Source organism: Uloborus diversus, chromosome 3 (genome assembly GCF_026930045.1).
Source record: "Uloborus diversus isolate 005 chromosome 3, Udiv.v.3.1, whole genome shotgun sequence".
Lineage (NCBI taxonomy): Eukaryota > Metazoa > Arthropoda > Arachnida > Araneae > Uloboridae > Uloborus > Uloborus diversus.
This window is the reverse complement of record NC_072733.1, coordinates 162703934-162723677: the sequence shown is the minus strand read 5'-3', so window position 1 is coordinate 162723677 and position 19744 is coordinate 162703934. Positions and strand designations below refer to the sequence as shown.

Sequence of the window (19744 nt, the reverse complement as noted above, 5' to 3'; positions counted from 1 at the left end):
TCAACAAACTTTTTGAACAGAACGAAGACAAAACATAATAAGAAATTTCAATGAAAACTATAAGATTTGTACCTGTAACTATATTGTTAGTTTGGTTTTCCTGAGTGAACTTTTAATACTATTACTTCTATTTTGAAACAACAATATTAAATTCTCTTTTTATTGCTTGCAATTCAATAATACTCTGTAACTTGAAATATGCTTAAAACTACAATAATTTATTTTCAGCACACCCCCAATTTGCAGCTATGCAAAAGATCTAGGCACACAAAGCTGCAGTGGATTGAGTCCATAAATAGTAGTTCTGAGATAAATCAAGATTAGTTAACTGATACTATTTGAATTCAAAAGTGATTTAGATTATAATTTTCTTTTATTCTTGCAATATAAAACTAATTTGAACCTGAATCATAAATTGAAAATTCAAGAACAATAATTTATACGGCAATTAATTTTTCAAACAGAAATAGTTTTCAACTTGATCCGACAAAAGCTTTGAACTTCTCAATAGCTCATGGTTAGTTGTGTTGTGCTAACTACAGTTAGTAGCACAGTATAGCCATCATTTAGCACTGATATGATTGCTCCAGACTACTTTTTCGTCCTTCTTGCGTGTGGGTTATTTTCTTCATAAATAAGTACACACATAAATAAATCAGACAAAGAAACTTTCTTTCCTCACGCTCTTTTCATGGAAAAGAATCAGTTTTCTGAAACAATTTGAGTAATTGACAGTTGTTGACCAAAATACTAATTATGTACTTATTTATGTTTTGGATTATCAAAATACCAATTTCGTCTTGATCCAGTACTACAAGTTCAAAGTTTTTTTTTTAAATCCCTTTTGTAAAGCATAATTAGGATGTACACCAACCCAGAATTATAATCAGTAATTGTATTTAATAAGTTATACTGAATAATTTAACAAAAGAAAAGGTAATTATGAATATTTTGGGCCAACTATACTATATGTCAGTTAAAATAAAAATTATATTTATTTTATTCAGAGAAGAGTATTACAAAAATGTTGACATAATATAACACAAGAAGCTTAAAAAATAATTAAAAAGTATACCTCCAGTAGGACTTGCTGAATTATTTGATTTCTTTGATCTTCCCCCACGTCTAGAACACATTTTAACATACACGTTAGAAATACTAATTATGAAATAAAACAAAAATCTTGTTCACTAATTTAAAAAAAGAAAATTAATACAGATATACAGAATATTTTGAAGGAAGTCAAATATATGTTCAATATTTTTTCATGTTAGAACTACAATAAATAGCATCACTTATTTTTCTTTTACTAACATTTGAAAGACTCAAAACAACAGTACATCAAATCAATTTTTGTTTTTAAAAGAAAGTTAAAGCAAAACATACAGCAAATTCTTCTTTTTCCAACCACAAAGATCTAAGTCTGTAGTTCACACAGAACATCTTGTTAAACTATGGACTTAGTATGCTGAACTAGTATTACCACACATATGAGCTTTCCATATTTAAGTTCCTATCATGCACCAACAGCCATGTGATCAACTTTTCTTCCCAACTCAGTAGCTTCAAATATGATATCTATGGATTGCAATAAATTCCTGCACAATGCAAAAGAAATGTGCAACATGATAAACTATGCATGCTCATAAATTTTCCCTTGTGATTGATTTTATCATTTACGATGAAAAGATCATTTTGTGTTGCAGGATTTAATAAGGCATTTAAATTCCGAAGTAAATTGCTCCAAAAAAAAAAGCCCACATACTTCCTCAATGGCAGAAACAGCATGATGCTATGAGCATATTGCGTCAGTAGGCTATTTCTTAGTTAGGAGAGAAAAAAATACAACTTTAAAAGAAAAAATTAAGTTTATAGCTCAGCTAATAAAGATTTATGCCATCTTTTCTGGGACATAGTCCACAGGTTGCATGTACTTGTATTAGCATCTTATTTTTAAGCATTTCTTGGTGCCAATTTAGATTTTAGGAATAATCTAAAGTTGGTTTATCTCTATGAACACTTTCTGATATAACTTCATGGACTGCTGGAAAAAACCTCGCAACAGGACATATTTCTGCATCCAAAAACCGCATTTGAAAAATGAAATTTCAGGAAGAAGAAAAAGCAAGATTGTTCAGATCTAGGGGGAGTATCACTCAAATGGATTTAAGAGATTATACAAAAAAAAACAATAGTTTCATTCTTAATTTTTTCCCCAATATTTAAGAATATATATATAATTTCTACAATCTTTTCAAACATTTAGAATTATGCATCAATGCACAACAAAAAAAAAGCGGAAACATTTTTTTTGACAGAAAAATTATACATATTTACTTATGTGAAGGAAAACGTTTGAAAAAATGTAAATAGACATATCCAATTAAAATAGAATTGCTTAAAAAACAAACATTGTAAAAATAATTATACTCACCTATTGCTTGGGCGACGGTTAAAAGCTGTAAAGACAATAAAAAAGTTATAAATAAAAAATTACAAAAGGTAGTAACTTTAAAACATGGTTCAACTATCCAGTTCATTTTAATTCATAATTACAAATGTGCATGATACATTCATATTAATAATCAACATGAAAAAAACAATAGTTCTAATCACAATGTGATTAGCAAATAATAAAACACAGTATACACTGATTGAAATTGTCAGTTGTAACAATAAAAGACCTTTGCACTTAATTCTCAGTTAATGAAGCAGAAACTCATGGCTTTAGAGCAAAAAAACTCAAGTTTAAGAGCATGTTAATGAGTTATAGTAGAAAGAATGCATTTGGGGATATTTCATAAAAATGAAAAGGATGTTTTGATTCATGTTTGTCATTGCAATAGCAAAAAGAGAAAAAATTTCCTTTACTCTAACGTTTATTCCCTAATTTAAAGGAAGTCAGACTCTCTTTTGTCAATGAAATGTATGATGTTTGTCAATGCAATAGCAAAAAAAGAAAAAATGTCCTTTACTCTAACACTTATTCTGTAATTTAAAGGATGTCAGACTCCCTTTTGAGTTATGAAAATCCCCCTTCCCCCATTAAATAAAACAAAATCATTTTCTTTAACAGATATTTATATTATTTCAATTTTGGGAGGGGGCAAGGAGCTAAAACGCTCTCACTCTGTCTAACTTGTTACTCCGCTAAGTCATCAAAAAATGTTTGGCCACTTGAGGGACGCCTTATCATGGCTTTACTACAGGTAAAATCAAATCCCCCCCCCTCAAAAAAAATCACATTATAACGCCAACAAAAGTTCCTAAAACCTGTATTCCTTCTAGCAGTGGCACACACAGGAATTTTGCAAGGGGAAGGTCCAGAGTTAAAAATAGTCCCATTTACATATCACTCCCCAATATGAGAACAAAAACAGTAAAAAAAAAATTAAGTAAATAATTAACAATAATTAATTTTAAAAAATATTAATAGCAGATACTTAATTAACACACCAGAAAGCATTAAAATTTATGCCTTTACTTTTCTCATTATTCAAAAATGAAAACAGCAAAGCAAATTCATTTATAAGAAGCCCCAAATCTGAAGACTAAGAAAAATCACATTTTAATCTGTAATTATAAAACTAAAAACATGATTATTTAAGTGTATTCATTAACAGACAGCAGTCTGCTTCTATAGGCTTACAAAATATTGTTGAATAAAATCCAGTTTTCTTATTTGTTTTTCAATTTTATTTATAACTTCCTCAGTGTGTGATGGTGACATTGCTTGATTTCAGCACTGCAAGAACCCATTAAACGTTCATTATACATAATTCTCCTTAAGTATGTTTTTACCCTTTCAAAGTCAAGAAAGATCTCTCGCTTGTGCAATTCGTAAAAGGAAGAGTGCACATGTTTAAAAAAAAATTCAACAAGATGATTTTTTTTTCACTCATAAGAACTGAAATTGTTGCTTTCTTTGTTTGGAATTATTTTACATATAAAATACATGGAATTATAATCCATCGACAAAAAAAAATGCAAAAGCTATGGGAAGAGTCCAGATCCCCTGGACCCCTCTTTTATGTGTGCCACTGCCTTCTAGTAATACAGCAATATAGCTAACCATAAGTAACCTTAGATAACTCTTTTTAAAATTTTGTCTCCAAATGTGGTTCATACTGCTTAGCCCAGGATGTTTGCTAAATTACAGACACTTATAACTCTTGTTCTAACTGAGAAACTTAGAACAAACTTCTTCTGGTGCTAAAAAGAAGAAGCTCTTTTGAATGATATAGAATGTTACGGGATACATGAATTTTGTTGGCCCTTTCTGTTAAGCAATTTCTGAAACATTTTAGTTAAAAAAATAGAATAAAAAAAATTCAACATTTAGGAAATATGCTTTGACATTGAGGTGCACTTCCCCGGAGTTTGAACAGGTTATGTACCAAATTTCAAGGCTATGGGCCTCCTGAGCATCGCGCACAAATAACAAACGACAAACAGATATTGTCTCCTTTACATATAAAGATGAATTAAAGTGCAATTATTTAATCCAAAAATAAATTCTCCAGAAAAATTCAAAAAAAAAAAAAAGAGAACAAAAACAAAACTTACAAAAAAAAAAAAAAGAGTACAAATTAGATTATTATGAGTGAATTTTGAAAGTTTTAAGGTTTTATGAATTCTAAGGATCTTTATTAGACAGGAAATTTTTCAAAAACTCTCTAAATCTGAGTAGTCCAACCTGTAGTTACACAAGGACCCATCAAACTGTAGCATAGGGATGTGAGAGACAGAAAGAAAATGAATGTTATATTTTATGCAATAACTTTTGTAAAAAATTAGACTAAAAAATGTTTGATGCACAAGTTTAATATACCACTAGATTTTACAGTTGAGAAAATACAATGATATGGAGCATGCATTCAAGGGCAAATGAACATGAGGAAGTGCTTTAAGTAATTCTCTTTAAGATTTTCTAAATTAGGAGGATTGAACTTTTTTTTCCAAATGGTAAATGAAAATATTTTTCCAATAAGAAGGTAAAGAAAGGGTTAACAAATATTAATAAGTTAGTTGCATATGGGCTGCAGGTTGAATCATAATGCTCTGAATCAGTAATTGTCATACTTATGAAGCCTCAGAGCAAACCACATTATTTCAAAATCCAACTATGAGAACCAGAAAAAAACAGAAAAAGGTGGGAAGAAATTCAGATCAAAACTGCATAGCTTCTCAAATTTCATTGATTCACATGGGCCAAAAAAAACCATATGAGGGCTAATTAACTACATAGGCACACTTATTGCCTTTTGTACTTTTATACATATTAGCAAACAAAATATTAGTTCTGTCTGAGCCATGTATTCAGTATCTACTAATAAAGTATGAAAAATAAATCAACTAACAATCAAGAGTGTAATTAATTTGCAGACTAACCACATGAGCTTGACTGCGGTCTACTAAAAGTTTCTCCATGAGCTACTAGTAGCTTGCTACCAATGGTTTGGCGACCACTGTTGTAAAGGATATAATGGCCAACTTCATAGAAATAAATATCTTCATAAAAATACAGTTTGACTTCGATTTAACGAATTTATTGGGACCGAAACTTTTATATGTTAAATCAGGGTTATTTGTCGTATCGGGGCGAGATAAAATATGCACTTACCTTATCCAAAACCCCAAATAAGCAACAGGGCAAATATATCCATAATTAGAAAGTAAAACTGAATTAGAAACTTTTTATTCAGCATTTCACGACTAGTTAATTTGAAATTTTTAACTACTGAGTAATAGATGTTTGACAATTTCCTTAATACTTGACTCAAAATAGTTCTTTTTCAACTTTATGGAGGGAAGAAAATACTGTATCATTTGCAACCTGCTTATATGAGTTATGTTTTTACAGTTTCCAGGTCATATAAAGCACTTGAAAAAGTAACAACTTTAATGGGAGTTTTATTATCGCTTTCTGCATCAAAATCAATATTCATTGGTTGCCCCCTTGCCCGTCAAAAATTGCTGAATGATTCCAAGATAAGTCTCTTTCTATTTTGGACAATATGGATATAATATTTGGAAAACAATACACTATTTCCTTACTCAAAGAAACAAAAAAAAAAAAATTCGGCTGTTAAAATAATTCGTTACTTATGGGTTTATTATTCAGTAAATAGAGGTTTTTGCCTTCATTTTAATTGGGGAAAAGAAATATTCGTTAAATCACGAAATTCGTTAAATAGAGGTTTGGTAAATCAGGTTCTGACTGTAAATGTAAAAGCTAATTAGTGTATGAAAAGTAAATCTTGTCTTTCTTATTTTTTGGAGAGAGAACTATCAATTCTGCATAAGTTTTTGTTTATTAATGCATAATAATGTAATAACAACATGTTACTTGGTCATAAAAAAAAGCTCTTTGGAGTTTCTATATAATAACTTTTCATTCAATGCTGTTAAAATATAGTTTCAGACCCATAGAGCCATTTAAACAACCTACCACAAAAGGTTAAAATGCCTAAAATCATATAGCCATTGAGGCTCTTGAGCAATTAAAATCAATATACATATAACCAAAAATATTTTTACTGTACATTAATACATTTAGAATATTGCTATTTGATTAAACAACAAAGGATCACAATATCACAGAGCACATGCAATTTCAGGAGAAGTATGTGCTCAATGACAGCATGTTTCCAAAAGCTAAAATTTAGTCACACACATCAAAAATTATAAAACTCAATTAGGTTACTAGATGACTTTGAGGTAATGAAAATCATTCCAATATTCAAAATAAGTCAAAATTGCATCGAATGAACTTACTGAAATGTCAGCAAAAGAAGTAATTGCAACAAACAATATGTCAAATTCATTCAATATAAATTTCCAAAAAATCAATACAGTCGATTCCTGACTTACACGAGGGATACGTTCCAAGACCCTCACGTAAGTTGAAATTTCATGTTGTGACAAAGGGTATGTGTAAACACTTTTGTAAACATACCCAATTATTTAAGACACTTGTAAACTCAACCTCAAACTGTTAACCATTTCTTAACTATACATTACTGTTTCTTACATAAAAAAAAACTTAATTTTTATTTGTATTTTTAAAAAAACGTTTTATTCCACAGAAAATACTGCTACGATGCACAAAACCAATGATCCATGGGAAAGAAAGACATAAAATAAACCAGTACAGTACGTACAGTAAGTAGTAAGAAAAACAAATACATTATAGTTGTAATGCACAGTAGATCCAGTAATGATATTTATAACTTAAAAAATTGAAGATGATGATGATTTATGCTGTGTGATCAAAATTTTCTTCTTATATATTGTTAAATACACAATACAGTTGTTTCAAAAGTCCTTTTATAACGTTTCCATTTATGGCAACACCCCTCTTCCTAGTTTCTTGAATTCACAATACAAGAGCAGCTTCCGTTTGCATAATTTTTGCATTTTGCTTAGATACTACTCACTTAGATACTTCTACAGACTTCTTTTTTTTTGACTTTTGTTTGTACATATGGAAGATTCACTCATACCTAATTGTCGTGCTATCTTTGACGCATTTTGTAGTTGTTCAAGCACATAATCTTTAGTTTTTTTTTAAATTGCCAGAAACTTTCTTTTTTCCTTCTATCTTCACAAGCTTTAGATAAAACAGTGCTCTTAGGTGTCAATATATTTCATAAACTTTCACATTTAAAATGAAAAGCATAAATGGAAAATGAGCAGTAGGTTTTATATAAGTGATGTTCAGACTAGTACGGTGCGGGAACTTCCGCTCTCAGTGATGCAAAAGAGATGAAGGTCCATTCACGAAAAAAGAAAGAAAGTAGCCAATAACAAAGCTGATACTTACACACCACGATTCCCTTCCAAAAACTTTCGTGTTGCAGGCAAGGAATTTGCGTTAGGTCTAAAATTCTGTACTACTGAAAAAAAAATCGCTTTATAGCCATTTCGCGTAAGTCAGATCGCGCTGTAGTGGGAGTAGACTGTATTTCATTTCTGCATTTCTTGTATAACAGGATAGATGAAAAAAAAATAGCACAGAAAGGAAAATATGGAGAGTTAGAAGTTCTAAATAAGTGTCAATTCATTCAACCTGTTGAATTTGTAGCCAGTTTTACTGTAATTTTAAAGTAAATTCCATGAGATATACTAATTATGATTAATGCAAAGGTTGATGTAGATCTGAAATTTATAAAAATGGTGAATATTTCTACCTGTCAATACTTTATAGGCAGTTTTAACAGAGTAAATCATTTTTTTTTTCTGCTCCCGAAAACCTAAAATCTTGCCCTGTGTGGACAGCAAGAATTTAACAAGAAAAAAAGGGGGCAGGATTTCTACTCAAATACTGCAAGCTTTTGATTAATTAAACACAATTAATTGCACAGCAAACAGTTAGGACTGAGAAGATTGGCAGAACACAAATCAAGAAGAAATTGGCCATTTGGGAGCAACACTGGGCAAGAAATGCATTTTGGCTCATAATACAGTCGACGCTCGATATAACTACCATCTCGGTTCCAGAGAAAAAGGTCTTTATAACGAGTGGTCGTTATAAGAGGTATAATTTAAAAATATGTACACTGTCATCATTCACGCCCCGTTGCTCCAAAAAAAAATGGTACTTTTTTAAACATTCCAGTTAAATGCCCAAATTATTTTTATCATAGGAATTTTTAAAAAAATCGTGTGCAAAATACTATGACAGAACATTAAAGAAATTTTCGGGTAGAAGATATAGGGAGGAAAATGTTACACATTTACAAATCTGCTACCACTACATTTTCTGAAGATAAAACTAGAAACAGATGTTTGCCTTTTTAGCAGACGTGATTTTTGCAAAACATTATTTTCCGTTTCAGATATAGGTGATAAATTGTGTTTTTCTTGCTTTTCAAAGAAACATTTAAAAGTCCCTCGAGAACCCCCAAATCTTAAAAACCACTAGATTCAAACAGCAAACTAGCAACACATCTGTAAACTCCCTTTTCTTAAGAACCTGGAAATTTCTCGATTTTTCCTACCATTATTTTTTTTGTGCTAGCTACGGTGAATGGTAATCCCCCTCCCTGCACCCCCTCTCAAAGTTGGATTTGACATTGAAAACTTCAGGCAGATGTCCGTAAACAATAATCAAGGCCATTTCAAGCTACAAATTTGTTTTATCGGAAGAACACTAGAAATAACATCCGCTGAATTCGGTCGCTGTATTGGATTAGACGATACAGAACGGTTGTCATAACGAAGGCAAATTAACGTAGAGTTGATAGGAACAAAGTTGGGACTTTTACCACTGGTCGTTTATAATGGGACGGTCTTTATAATGTGTGGTCGTTATAATGAGCGTCGACTGTAGTACAGTTACAAACCTTAACCCGCATGAAGCCGCGTCTCTTTATATTACGTTAGTGCTCACGTTTCGGTCTTTTCCCTGCCCTAGCGATCTGTGAGGCGAAAAAGAATTTTGAATAATTTCTTGTATAGGTTTGCTTCAAAGGTAACAGAATAGATAACATTTACTATACAAAAGTATAATGAAGAACAATATTTACAGCATACGCTGAAAGTTACTGTCGGGGACCTGACTAGGTTGTTGCACTATTGGTCTAAATGACTGATATACATTTCCAAAAAATTTGCAACCTTGGAATATCAGAAGAAATTTTCAGAATTCAGTGTGAGGGTTGGGGGTTACTAAAAGTCAGCTACACAGATGGGCCCCATCATCAATTTCAGGGATGGTGGGATAGAGCAAATATATATAACAACAAACGGGGAAAAGACCAATACGCCATTACTTAAGGGTTCATTATTTTAATTGTGCCAAATTCAATTTGCGATGATTTAAAGTTTTCAAGGTGTATTCAATAATCTAATAGAATTCTAAGCACCTTGGAATATTTTTTCTCCCTCTCTGAGGTTTTTATTGAGGAGCCTGTCAAAAAATCTGCATGCATGAAAAATCAAGCGATAATGAAATTTTTAGATGGAAAACAATCAAAAGCAACAATACTTACGTTGAATTTCCCAAAATGGAGTTGATGTTTTTTGAACTAATTTGCAATAACCATCAATTAAACTTGCAATACTGTCCAAAAGAGACTCTGAAGAGCAGGTTATAGTCAATAACTGAAGAAGAAAAGAAGAGTTTATACACAAAAGAAAGATAATACTTACATCCTCTATGTTTTAAAATACAAAAACTTAAGAAAAATTATAGAGACAAAAAGGAAGAAACCTGTTTTTCCACTGTTTTCAGGACAGTGTTCTAGTAGTAAGTATAAAATGTTTTCTTTGGTGATTGTATGATATTATTTTAAAAATACTGTCATTCACTTTTTCCTAAGAAGCTGAGTCTTGAAGCAGCGAAAGCTGACACAAAATAAGCGAGCAAAAAAGCATTAAAATACACGTATTCATTCACGCTTAGATTAAAAGATTTCACTAGAAAAAGAACATATTTTGAAATACTAAAAACTGTACTCATAACAAATCATTCAATGCTGATAATTTGGTTGTTTGAGGAAGTGTGTTTATTTGATTTTCAATGAAATTGTTTAAATGAACTTAAAATGTTCCAAATGTAAACCTTGTCTCATTGACTTTTTTAAATATTACAAGCAAGTAGAATAAAACATACAATTGGTTAGTATTTGGATATTTACATAGTTTGGCTCTATGTAATATTATTTTTACAAAGTTGTGTTTTCTAGTGCAAATGTGCTATTTATATTGCTCTTTGTGGGAAATGTACTTAGGTAATTTGGTTCGGAGCACAAATAAGATGAAGCATACTCCATATTCAACTTTCTACATTTTAGAGCTTCAACATTATTTGGAAGATACTAATAGCCTGCTGAAAAGACAATTTAGTGGCCAACTTTAAATGAAGTATCATCAGTAAAGAAAATTTCCTTTGATTTACTCAAGTCAGAATACTACCATATTTTCAGCCCCAAAAAATTATATAAGTTTAACTCTTAAAATTTCTTAAAAAGAGATCGATTTTGCATCATTAATTTCAATGACAGAGACTTTAGAACTTTAGATTTTTGCCATACCTTCCATGTAAAATCCACTCTTTTTTGAGTCTTACTGCACTACATGTCTCAAAACAAAAGAGACAAAAGTATTAGTCTCTCTTGTTCTAACTCTCTCTCTCTATATATATAGAGAGAGAGAGAGGAAGATAAAGTGGAACCTAGAAAATAAGTTTTCTGTAGGACCAGTGATAAAAATAGTTCCAAGCGGGAAAACTTGGCTGTTTTAAAAATCTAAGCATCTTGTCAAAAAGACTTTCATCCAATGAATTAGTGAACAAAATGTGTAATCTCTACTTATGTTTTTTAATTTAATTTTTTGACACAATTTTGTTTATAGCATGATTTATTATTAACAATGTTTTGCACAGTTGCTTCCTAATTTGCATTCATAAACAAAATTAGTTTTAAAAGAGTTTTTATGCTTAGAATCGCTTGATCAGTTTGTGGGGACTCTTGATTATTTTTTCTTTGAATTCATCGTTTTCAACAAAAGCAGGCAGTAAATATGATGTTGAAGGAATTCCTGATGTGATGAGACAATACATGGGTCACCTCTAGTCCTCAAATTGTCGTGAAGGAAGATTGCACGATCAGAAAAAATACCTCTCGCAGACAAAGGGAAATCAGCCAGAACAAAGAGAATGGTAGAACGGTTTAAAACAGCAATAGCAAATTTATCTTGAAAAAATAGGAATCTAAAATAAACAGTGTGTGAGGCTGGTAGATGAAAAATTACTTTGAAGTGTTGTAGAAAAACGAATTAAGCGGTTGGTGCAAAATGGTAACCTAAAATCCCGAATATTTTAACATTATCAGTACCTCCTTTTTCAGGGACCAACAGAAAATGAAATTAGAAGCAGGATAGCGAATGAAATGGAAAAAGTAAAACTGAGGTTCCACAGTTAAAAAAAACAACATATTTATCTATACAATATACATACACATATCACTGCACCCTGCAAGGCTCAGCAGATTTTACTGTTGACCTATATATATATATATATATATATATATATATATATATATATATATATATATATATATATATATATATATATATATATATATATGAACACATTTTACAAACAAGAAAATGCATAAAATAAGCTATTAAAAAAATTCTTTTCTTGAAAACTAAAAGAAACCTCAGGCTACTTTCTTTTCAAAATTACTTTATATATCTGCTGGTACAATAATGTATAAAAAATATTTTTTTTTCCTAGTACTGTTGCTGTTTTAAGTAAAATGCAATACAAAAACTACGAAGTTTGAAAATTAAAAAAAATATCAGGGTTTTTTCTTTTAAAAGAAGTAAAATCTCAAACAGTTTTTATACCATATTCTCTTCATAAAGCAAATTTTCAGTTTATGCTAAATTTATTTTTGGGTGTTGCTTTTTGGCGGAAATAACAAAGGCTAAAATTGCCTTGAAAACGGATTGAAAAACATACTTTATGGCTGCAAACTAAAGAAAGGAATGACCCGCAATAAAAACAGCCAAGGAGCCATCATCACCAAAAACAATAGAAGCAAGAATTTGTTTTGAGATCGCAATTTTAGCTGGGTTTTGTTTTATAGAGTACAATTTTTGCTAATAGTTCACTTTATTCTGAATTCATATCAGTAATATTTTGCTTTTAAATTTTTTGCACAACAATCAAATTTATTTAATTTTAAAGAAAAAAACAGGTACAATGTTAGAAAAAATGGCAATTTTGTAAGAGGATCCAGCTTAAGAAACTCACTTTCTGTGCATTCAGTCTTTAAAAACAGTGAATATCAGTACAAGGAATTTCAAGGGACCGAAAATTTTGTTCGTTGTAAGAAGAATTTGGTTGTAATGGAATTCCAGCAATGCAATGGATATTAAAATGAGACTCAAAATTGAATTCGTTGAAACCGATATTTCATTGTATTGGTATTTGTTGTCAAGGGATTTCACTGTACATTTGAGATGGGGGAGGGAGGACTTTGCAAATTTTACGTAACTTTTGAAACTTGTTTTATAAGTGTTTTTAATGTATTATTCCTATTTCATTATTTGATTTGTGAAATCAATCACCTTTGTTATTAAAGAGGAAAATTTGAACTTGTTTGTTGTTAAATTTATAAAAAAGCATTTTTAAGTAAAATCCAAATTCTGGAATCAACACAATCCTTCCAATTCCAGATGTTTAAAGCGCAGCTGTAGCTCTTAAGTCTGTTCTTGTAAGGAGTTCTGGAACCTCCCCCCCCCCTCCCTTGATTTTCTTTCTTTTTTCCCCTGGAGAACAAAAAAATAAATTTTTGGAACAGGTAGTGCAAAATTTTGTATTTTCTAAAATTATGGGAAATTTGCAACCCTGAATATAGAAAAGTTCCCCAACTTGAAGATGCATTGTGATGTTTATGCTAAAAAGAGACATTGGAACAAAGATAAACTTGATAAGACTAGATCTAAAAAGCAGAGTTGAAGAAAAACGTAACTTCTGCATTCTTAGATATAGTATTAAATGTGAGAAAGTCTCAGTTCAAAAAATAGAAATTCAAGAAACCATAAAAACAAAGACTGCCAACTGCACTACACCGTAGAAGTGAATGATTAATCTGGCATGATCACATCAACCAGATGCCTGATGGTGAAACCTTTAAAGAAGTTGAACCGGTATGCTAATCTTTCTTTCCAGAAAGATCTCAAGACATATGCTGCCATGGAAGGGTAAAGTGAAGTATCTGCAGAAATGAGTTTTTGAGATATTCGTAGAAACATGTTTTAGATTCCCCACCAAAACTTATAAAATGCTAGATTTAGACTTTTTTTAGACTTCATTTTCAGGGGGAAGCAAATAAGCAAGCTTGTACTATAAAGCTAAAGAAAAATTGAGGAATTTATACTTTCAAAAAGGATTATATCCATTGTTGGAAAAAAACGTTAAAACTTTTTTTTTTTTTTCATTTTCAGAATCTCTAGCATAAACCCTATCGACCTATGAATTTCTTTCTTCTCGAAGTGGTTTATGTCTACTGTTAAAAAATTCGTTAACATTGGTTTTACCACGTAAATGGTGCATATCCATCCCCTTATTTCTCGCCATGCCTTTTACAGCAAAGTGGAACCTATCCCTTATTTAGGGGTATATACCCATTCACTTTCATATCAAAAGAGCACATATCCAAATTTCAATTTGCCACTTCTAATTCAAAAGTAGTTCACAAATAAAATAGCGGAGCGAAGCACTGGCTGAGCATTTTCAATCAAGCATGGTACCCATCCATATTAAGAGATCACAGCACCTTGAGCAAGTCTGTTATCAGTTAGGCAAGCACGACCTCAAATTGTGACTACTAAATTAATATTAAATACTTGATATTACTATTAAATTGTGATTAATTAATGATTAAATTGTGATAAAAATTGTGATCTATTAATACATATAACGTTGTTACTTGAATCGGCTTGGGTGGTTTCATAGTTCATACTTGGATCAAAGGTCATTTTTTTTCCTTTTTAATATTCAATGAAAAGAATAAAGTAGGAAGAAGTAAAGTAGAAAAAATATATATATTAAAAAATGTTGAATATTTTGCTTCAATTTAAAGTTTATTTCTGAAGAAAATGTGAGTTTTTTTTGCAAAAGAAATGATATGCAGTTTTACACCAAAAAGGAATATATCCAAAATAAAATTGGCAATTTAGGTCTGAAAAAATTGTGGAAAAATTCCTAGACTTCGGCTACTAGTCACTTGCTGTTCTACCCAAACATTGCGAAAAATTTGAAATTCTAACGGTTAGTGTTTGTGCGTAAAACCCTTTTTTTCGTTTTGCCACAAAATATATAAAACTGGGTATAATTCGTTTTGAATGTAAATTCCTCAATTGATGACAAAAATTCAAAAAAAAAAGAAACAAAAACTAAATTTTTGCAGATACTGCTGCTTACCTTTCCACAACAGTAGAATTATGTAATCTTATTTTTTACACGTTTTACGTAATACATTGTTCAGCAATTTTAAAGTAATTTAATTTAAAGAAAAGGTTTTTGATGTTTTTATCAGTGAGTAGTAAATTACGATAGATTTTTATTTCAGTTCTTCACTATTTCAAATAATTATCATTTCATAATATGCCCTTATAAGTTTTCTGTGGTTGTAAATGGAAATTATCTGAATAGGATTTTAAAGTCTTATATGTTTCCCTTTTTTTTCATGCACTAAAAAGAAACAGGTAATTTATAAGTAAATGTAAAACAAACAATATGACTAGGAAGCAACACTTACTTCATCAGCACCATCAATTTCTATGTTAATTTGAGGTTTCAGCTTAGGAGGTGCTCCATAAGCTGATGCTGTATATATACTTTTAACAGTTTCAAATTTTGCCAGGTGAGTAGGCTATAAAAGAATCAAAATTAAAACAAACTTTAATGTTCTGAGAGAAAATAATTTCAACCTATGCAATTAAAATCCAAAAATAATTTTTTAGACTCATAAATCTTGCTAAAAATCACATTTTAAAAATTTTCAATGAAATTTAATCCACTTGAAAAAGAACAGCTGAAGTACTGCACAAAAAAGCTAATTTTCCTAATATTTTCTTCAATAATGCAACAGAATTAAAGTGGTTTAATGCTGCTGTAGTAAGTTAGAACTGAGTTTAATGAATAAGCAATCAAAAGTAAATTAAATAAAGCAAGTTATTAAAGAAATGAAGGCAAACAAAGAATCCAAGACTCTTTTCAAACAGTATTGCGTGCTATATTGGGTTTCTAGGAATCACCTGCATTTGCATTCTATATTTGTAAAGACTGATAGAAATTTGATTTTGGACCCTTCAGAATAAAAAAAAAAAAAAAAAATAGGGCATTGTTCATGGTTGGACAACTTCAAAAATGGAAATATCATTTGAGTAATAAGGGATTAAATAAAAGCAATTTGGGCATGCTCTAGCATCACTATAGGTACCATGTTGAATGTTATCAGAGTTACTGAGAAATAGACTACAAAATATGGTGGCAGATTTATTATACAGGGTGGTCCCGAATTCATGGTACAAACTTTAATGGTACGTACAGGACATTGTAACAAGGATTTATTGTATAGGAATGTATAGTCGCAAGAGACGCGGTAAGGCGTAAACAGGGGAAATAAAAGGAAATAGGAAAGAGAAATGGAGTGATCGGTTGGTATCACTGCCGGTAGAGGGCAGTAGATCTCTAGCCGCCGTTGAACATGATGCATCGCAGTAGGGAAAAGCGCCATTCACAATTGCGCTGCCATAGACAATGGGTGACTTTACGTATGCAGAAAAAGCAGACATGCATTACATGTACGGCCGTGCAAATGGTAACGCCAGAGCTGCGTTACGAATGTATCGCGCGGGGTATCCTAATCGACGAATGCCGGATCATAGAATTTTTTAACGGTTACATCGTCAACTTTGTGAAACAGGTGCGTTCGACGTCAACGAACATGACGCTGGTCGATTAAGAGCTGTACGCACTCCAAGGCTGGAAGAAAGCATCTTGAACATTGTGGCTGATAGACCCTAGTCAAGCACAAGAACTGTTGCGCGTGACGTAGGTGTGAGTCATCAGACTGTATGCAGAGTGTTAAAGGAAAATCGCTTACACCCCTTCCATTTTCAGAAAGTACAAACATTGAATCCGGCAGATTATCCTCTTCGCGTGAACTTCTGCCAGTGGGTGTTGCAGCAATGTGCGTTGCAGCCGGATTTCGTAGGTCATGTGCTATTTACAGATGAAGCGACATTTTCACGCGAGGGTGTCTTTAATGCGCACAATTCCCATGTGTGGGCAACCGATAATCCACATGCAACGCGTCCACATGCGTTTCAACAGCGTTTCAGTATTAATGTGTGGGCTGGTATTGTGAACGACTTTTGATTGGCCCATACATACTACCCACGCGACTCAGTGGCGGAAGCTATCTTATTTTTCTGCAAGAAGTGTTACCACAACTGCTGCATGATGTTCCGATCGCCATTCATAACCGCATGTGGTTTCAGCACAATGGGGCGCCAGCAAACTTCAGCATTGATGTACGGAATTACCTGAATGCCACGTTTGGTGCTAGATGGATTGGGTGTGGTGGACCAGTCCCTTGGCCATCCCGATCTCCCGATTTCTCGATCCTCGATTACTTTTTATGGGGACATCTAAAGAGTCTTGTTTATGAGACTCCAGTTGACTCAAATGAGGATCTCGTCGCTCGCATATTTGTAGCTGCTGCAGGTGTGCGTGAAATACCAGGCATCTTTGAACGTGTACGCCAATCGCTGCACCGACGCTGTCAAGCATGTATCGCTAATGGTGGACGCAATTTTGAACACTTACTGCTGACATGACACTTGTCAACAACGATTTCAATAAAATCTTTGTTTTTTCCTTTCGGCCGTTATTTCCCCTGTTTACGCCTAACCACGTCACTTGCGACTATACATTCCTATACAATAAATCCTTGTTACAATGTCCTGTACCTACCATTAAAGTTTGTACCATGAATTCGGGACCACCCTGTATATTGCTGGATATAATCTGTTAGACAAACAGACTGGGTAAAAGAGATGAAGGGTGTTCATGTTACATTAAAGACATTTACTTGCAATGAATTAATCATAAATGATAACCCTTATAATACTGATATGGTTTGGGTGAAGTCGATGAGCAAGCAGGGCAAAAAATTACACTTGGGAAACATCTATAGGCTTAATTTAAACCAGGATAAAGACGAATTAATGTATCCCGCAATTAGTGACGTGTTCAGTAAGAGGTTTATTCATCATAATGGGTGATTTTAATTTTGTACCCACTGATTACAATAGTTTTTATTCCAGTAATGGCAGAGAAGATGAAATTTTAAAAATAACAGGTGTCAGTTTCTCAGAACAAGATATAACTCATGGACCTTAATATGATGAGATTTTAGAACTAGCTGTTTGCAATGTTGGAAGTTCTGTCCAGAGGTTGTGTTTAGGGAATCGTACTTAATATAGTGATCACAACAATATTATTAGGTTCTGAACTAAGTTTGATGAGTACGAAGACAATAAAATTAGGTTCTTGTCCAAGTTCAAAAATTCTGATTTGTTACACTTTAGCAAAATTTGAAGGAGGTATTTTCTACATGATCTGAAAAACTAGAGAAAATGGTTAGGGATGATATGTCTTTCAGGGGAAAAAGAGTTTGTACTGAAATCGAACCTATGTTGTTGGTTATCGAGGGACATAAAAGAATCTTTTAACTATAAGCGAGCCACTTTTCATCAGTTTAAGGAAACTAGTCAGTGTGCAGATAGGCTCTTGTATTATAAGGCAAGGCTTTGTTATAAGTGTTTGTACAGATTCAGAAAAGATAATGAAAGTAAAGGTTAGTAGATAACATTGACAGGAATCCAAAGAGTTTTTTTTTTTTTTTTGCTTATGCTAATTTGGAGATATCTTGTAATAATCGATTTGGGTCACACACACACACACACACACTGGTCAACGAGAATGGTAATTTAATTCATAATGAAGGGTATATTGTGGATGTTCTAAAAAACCTTTTCTTTGATGTTTCTAACAGGAACCAGATCTGAACAGTTAGAAGGAACAAAACACAAGTTATTATACAGATTCTGTGTTTTCCAGAAGGTGGAGGGGGGGGGGGGGCATTTTATTTCACTTGAAAAAAGAAAGCAACTAAAGTTCCATGAACTGATAATATTTATTAAACAAAAACTTTAGTTGAATGTGCAGAGAACATAGTAGACACTATATTAACTATTTGGAATGCTTCTCATAACTCAGGGACAGGTTTATGACTAAGTCTGTTTTGAGTACTATTTTACTAGAGGTAAAACATGATTTACTAATTTATGGCATTTATATGACAAGGGTATTACCGCATTAGGTAACAAAAAGTGTGCAGATGTTGAATATTGTGAATTTTGAAACATTTCAAATAAAGTACCGTATATTGCACTTCCTAGCATACTGGATGATATTGGAATAGGGGGAATAACTTAAATTGGGCAAGAAACTGTCTGACTGGAATGAAACAAAGAGTAGCTGTTCAGAAAAATCATTTAAATTGAGTGATATTTAGCTTTTAGATGATAAAGTAAAAATGATCAAAACCATTGAGGCTGACAAAAAGCAGATTGGCATTTTTAAAAAATTAGGACTATCCTGAACAACAGTAAATTCTCCATGAATATGTAGAAAATTTAATGAAGCCTCAAGATCCAGGAAGGGCCTAGGGCATTGAAGCATCCTGACTTTGCATGCATTGTTTTGCAGTAACTCACACAAGTACAGAATGAAAACATAGTAGTCAATGGTTGGACTTCAAAGGAGAAAGCCAAAGAATTGGGGCAGAAGTTGAAAATAGAAAACTTCTCCAGTCACAAAGGCTGGTTAAGTCTATTCAAAGACTAACATAAGATTTTTTGCACTATCAGGGGGCAAAGCTGTAAGTGTCCCTAAAGCTAAGGTCATTAACAGGAAAAGAATATCTCCTGCTAAATGAATAGTCATGAATGCAAAATTATTTTCAACTTGGACAAACAGGTCTATTTTACAAAACGCAACTTTCAAAAACTCTGCACTCTAAAAAAGAAAAATGCATTTGCAAGGCACATTAAAAATTTAAGTTTTTTGTTTTATAAACAAAGTGCTTTAGAGGCATCAAAAGCTTGCCAGTGAAATATGAAGCTAGTAAGTAGTAGCTTGTATGACAAATTA

General features: G+C 32.1%; 1 protein-coding gene across 1 annotated transcript in view; it reads right to left on the bottom strand.

Moving 5' to 3' along the window:
• LOC129219238 (focal adhesion kinase 1-like) overlaps positions 1-19744 on the bottom strand; it is a 246263-nt gene that overhangs the window by 107412 nt on the left and 119107 nt on the right. The window contains exons 10-13 of the mRNA XM_054853564.1: positions 15279-15392; positions 9996-10107; positions 2435-2459; positions 1076-1125 (exon numbers count right to left, since the gene is read on the bottom strand). Of these exons, the coding sequence (XP_054709539.1) occupies positions 1076-1125; positions 2435-2459; positions 9996-10107; positions 15279-15392 (301 nt within the window). The remainder of the gene's footprint in view (positions 1-1075; positions 1126-2434; positions 2460-9995; positions 10108-15278; positions 15393-19744) is intronic.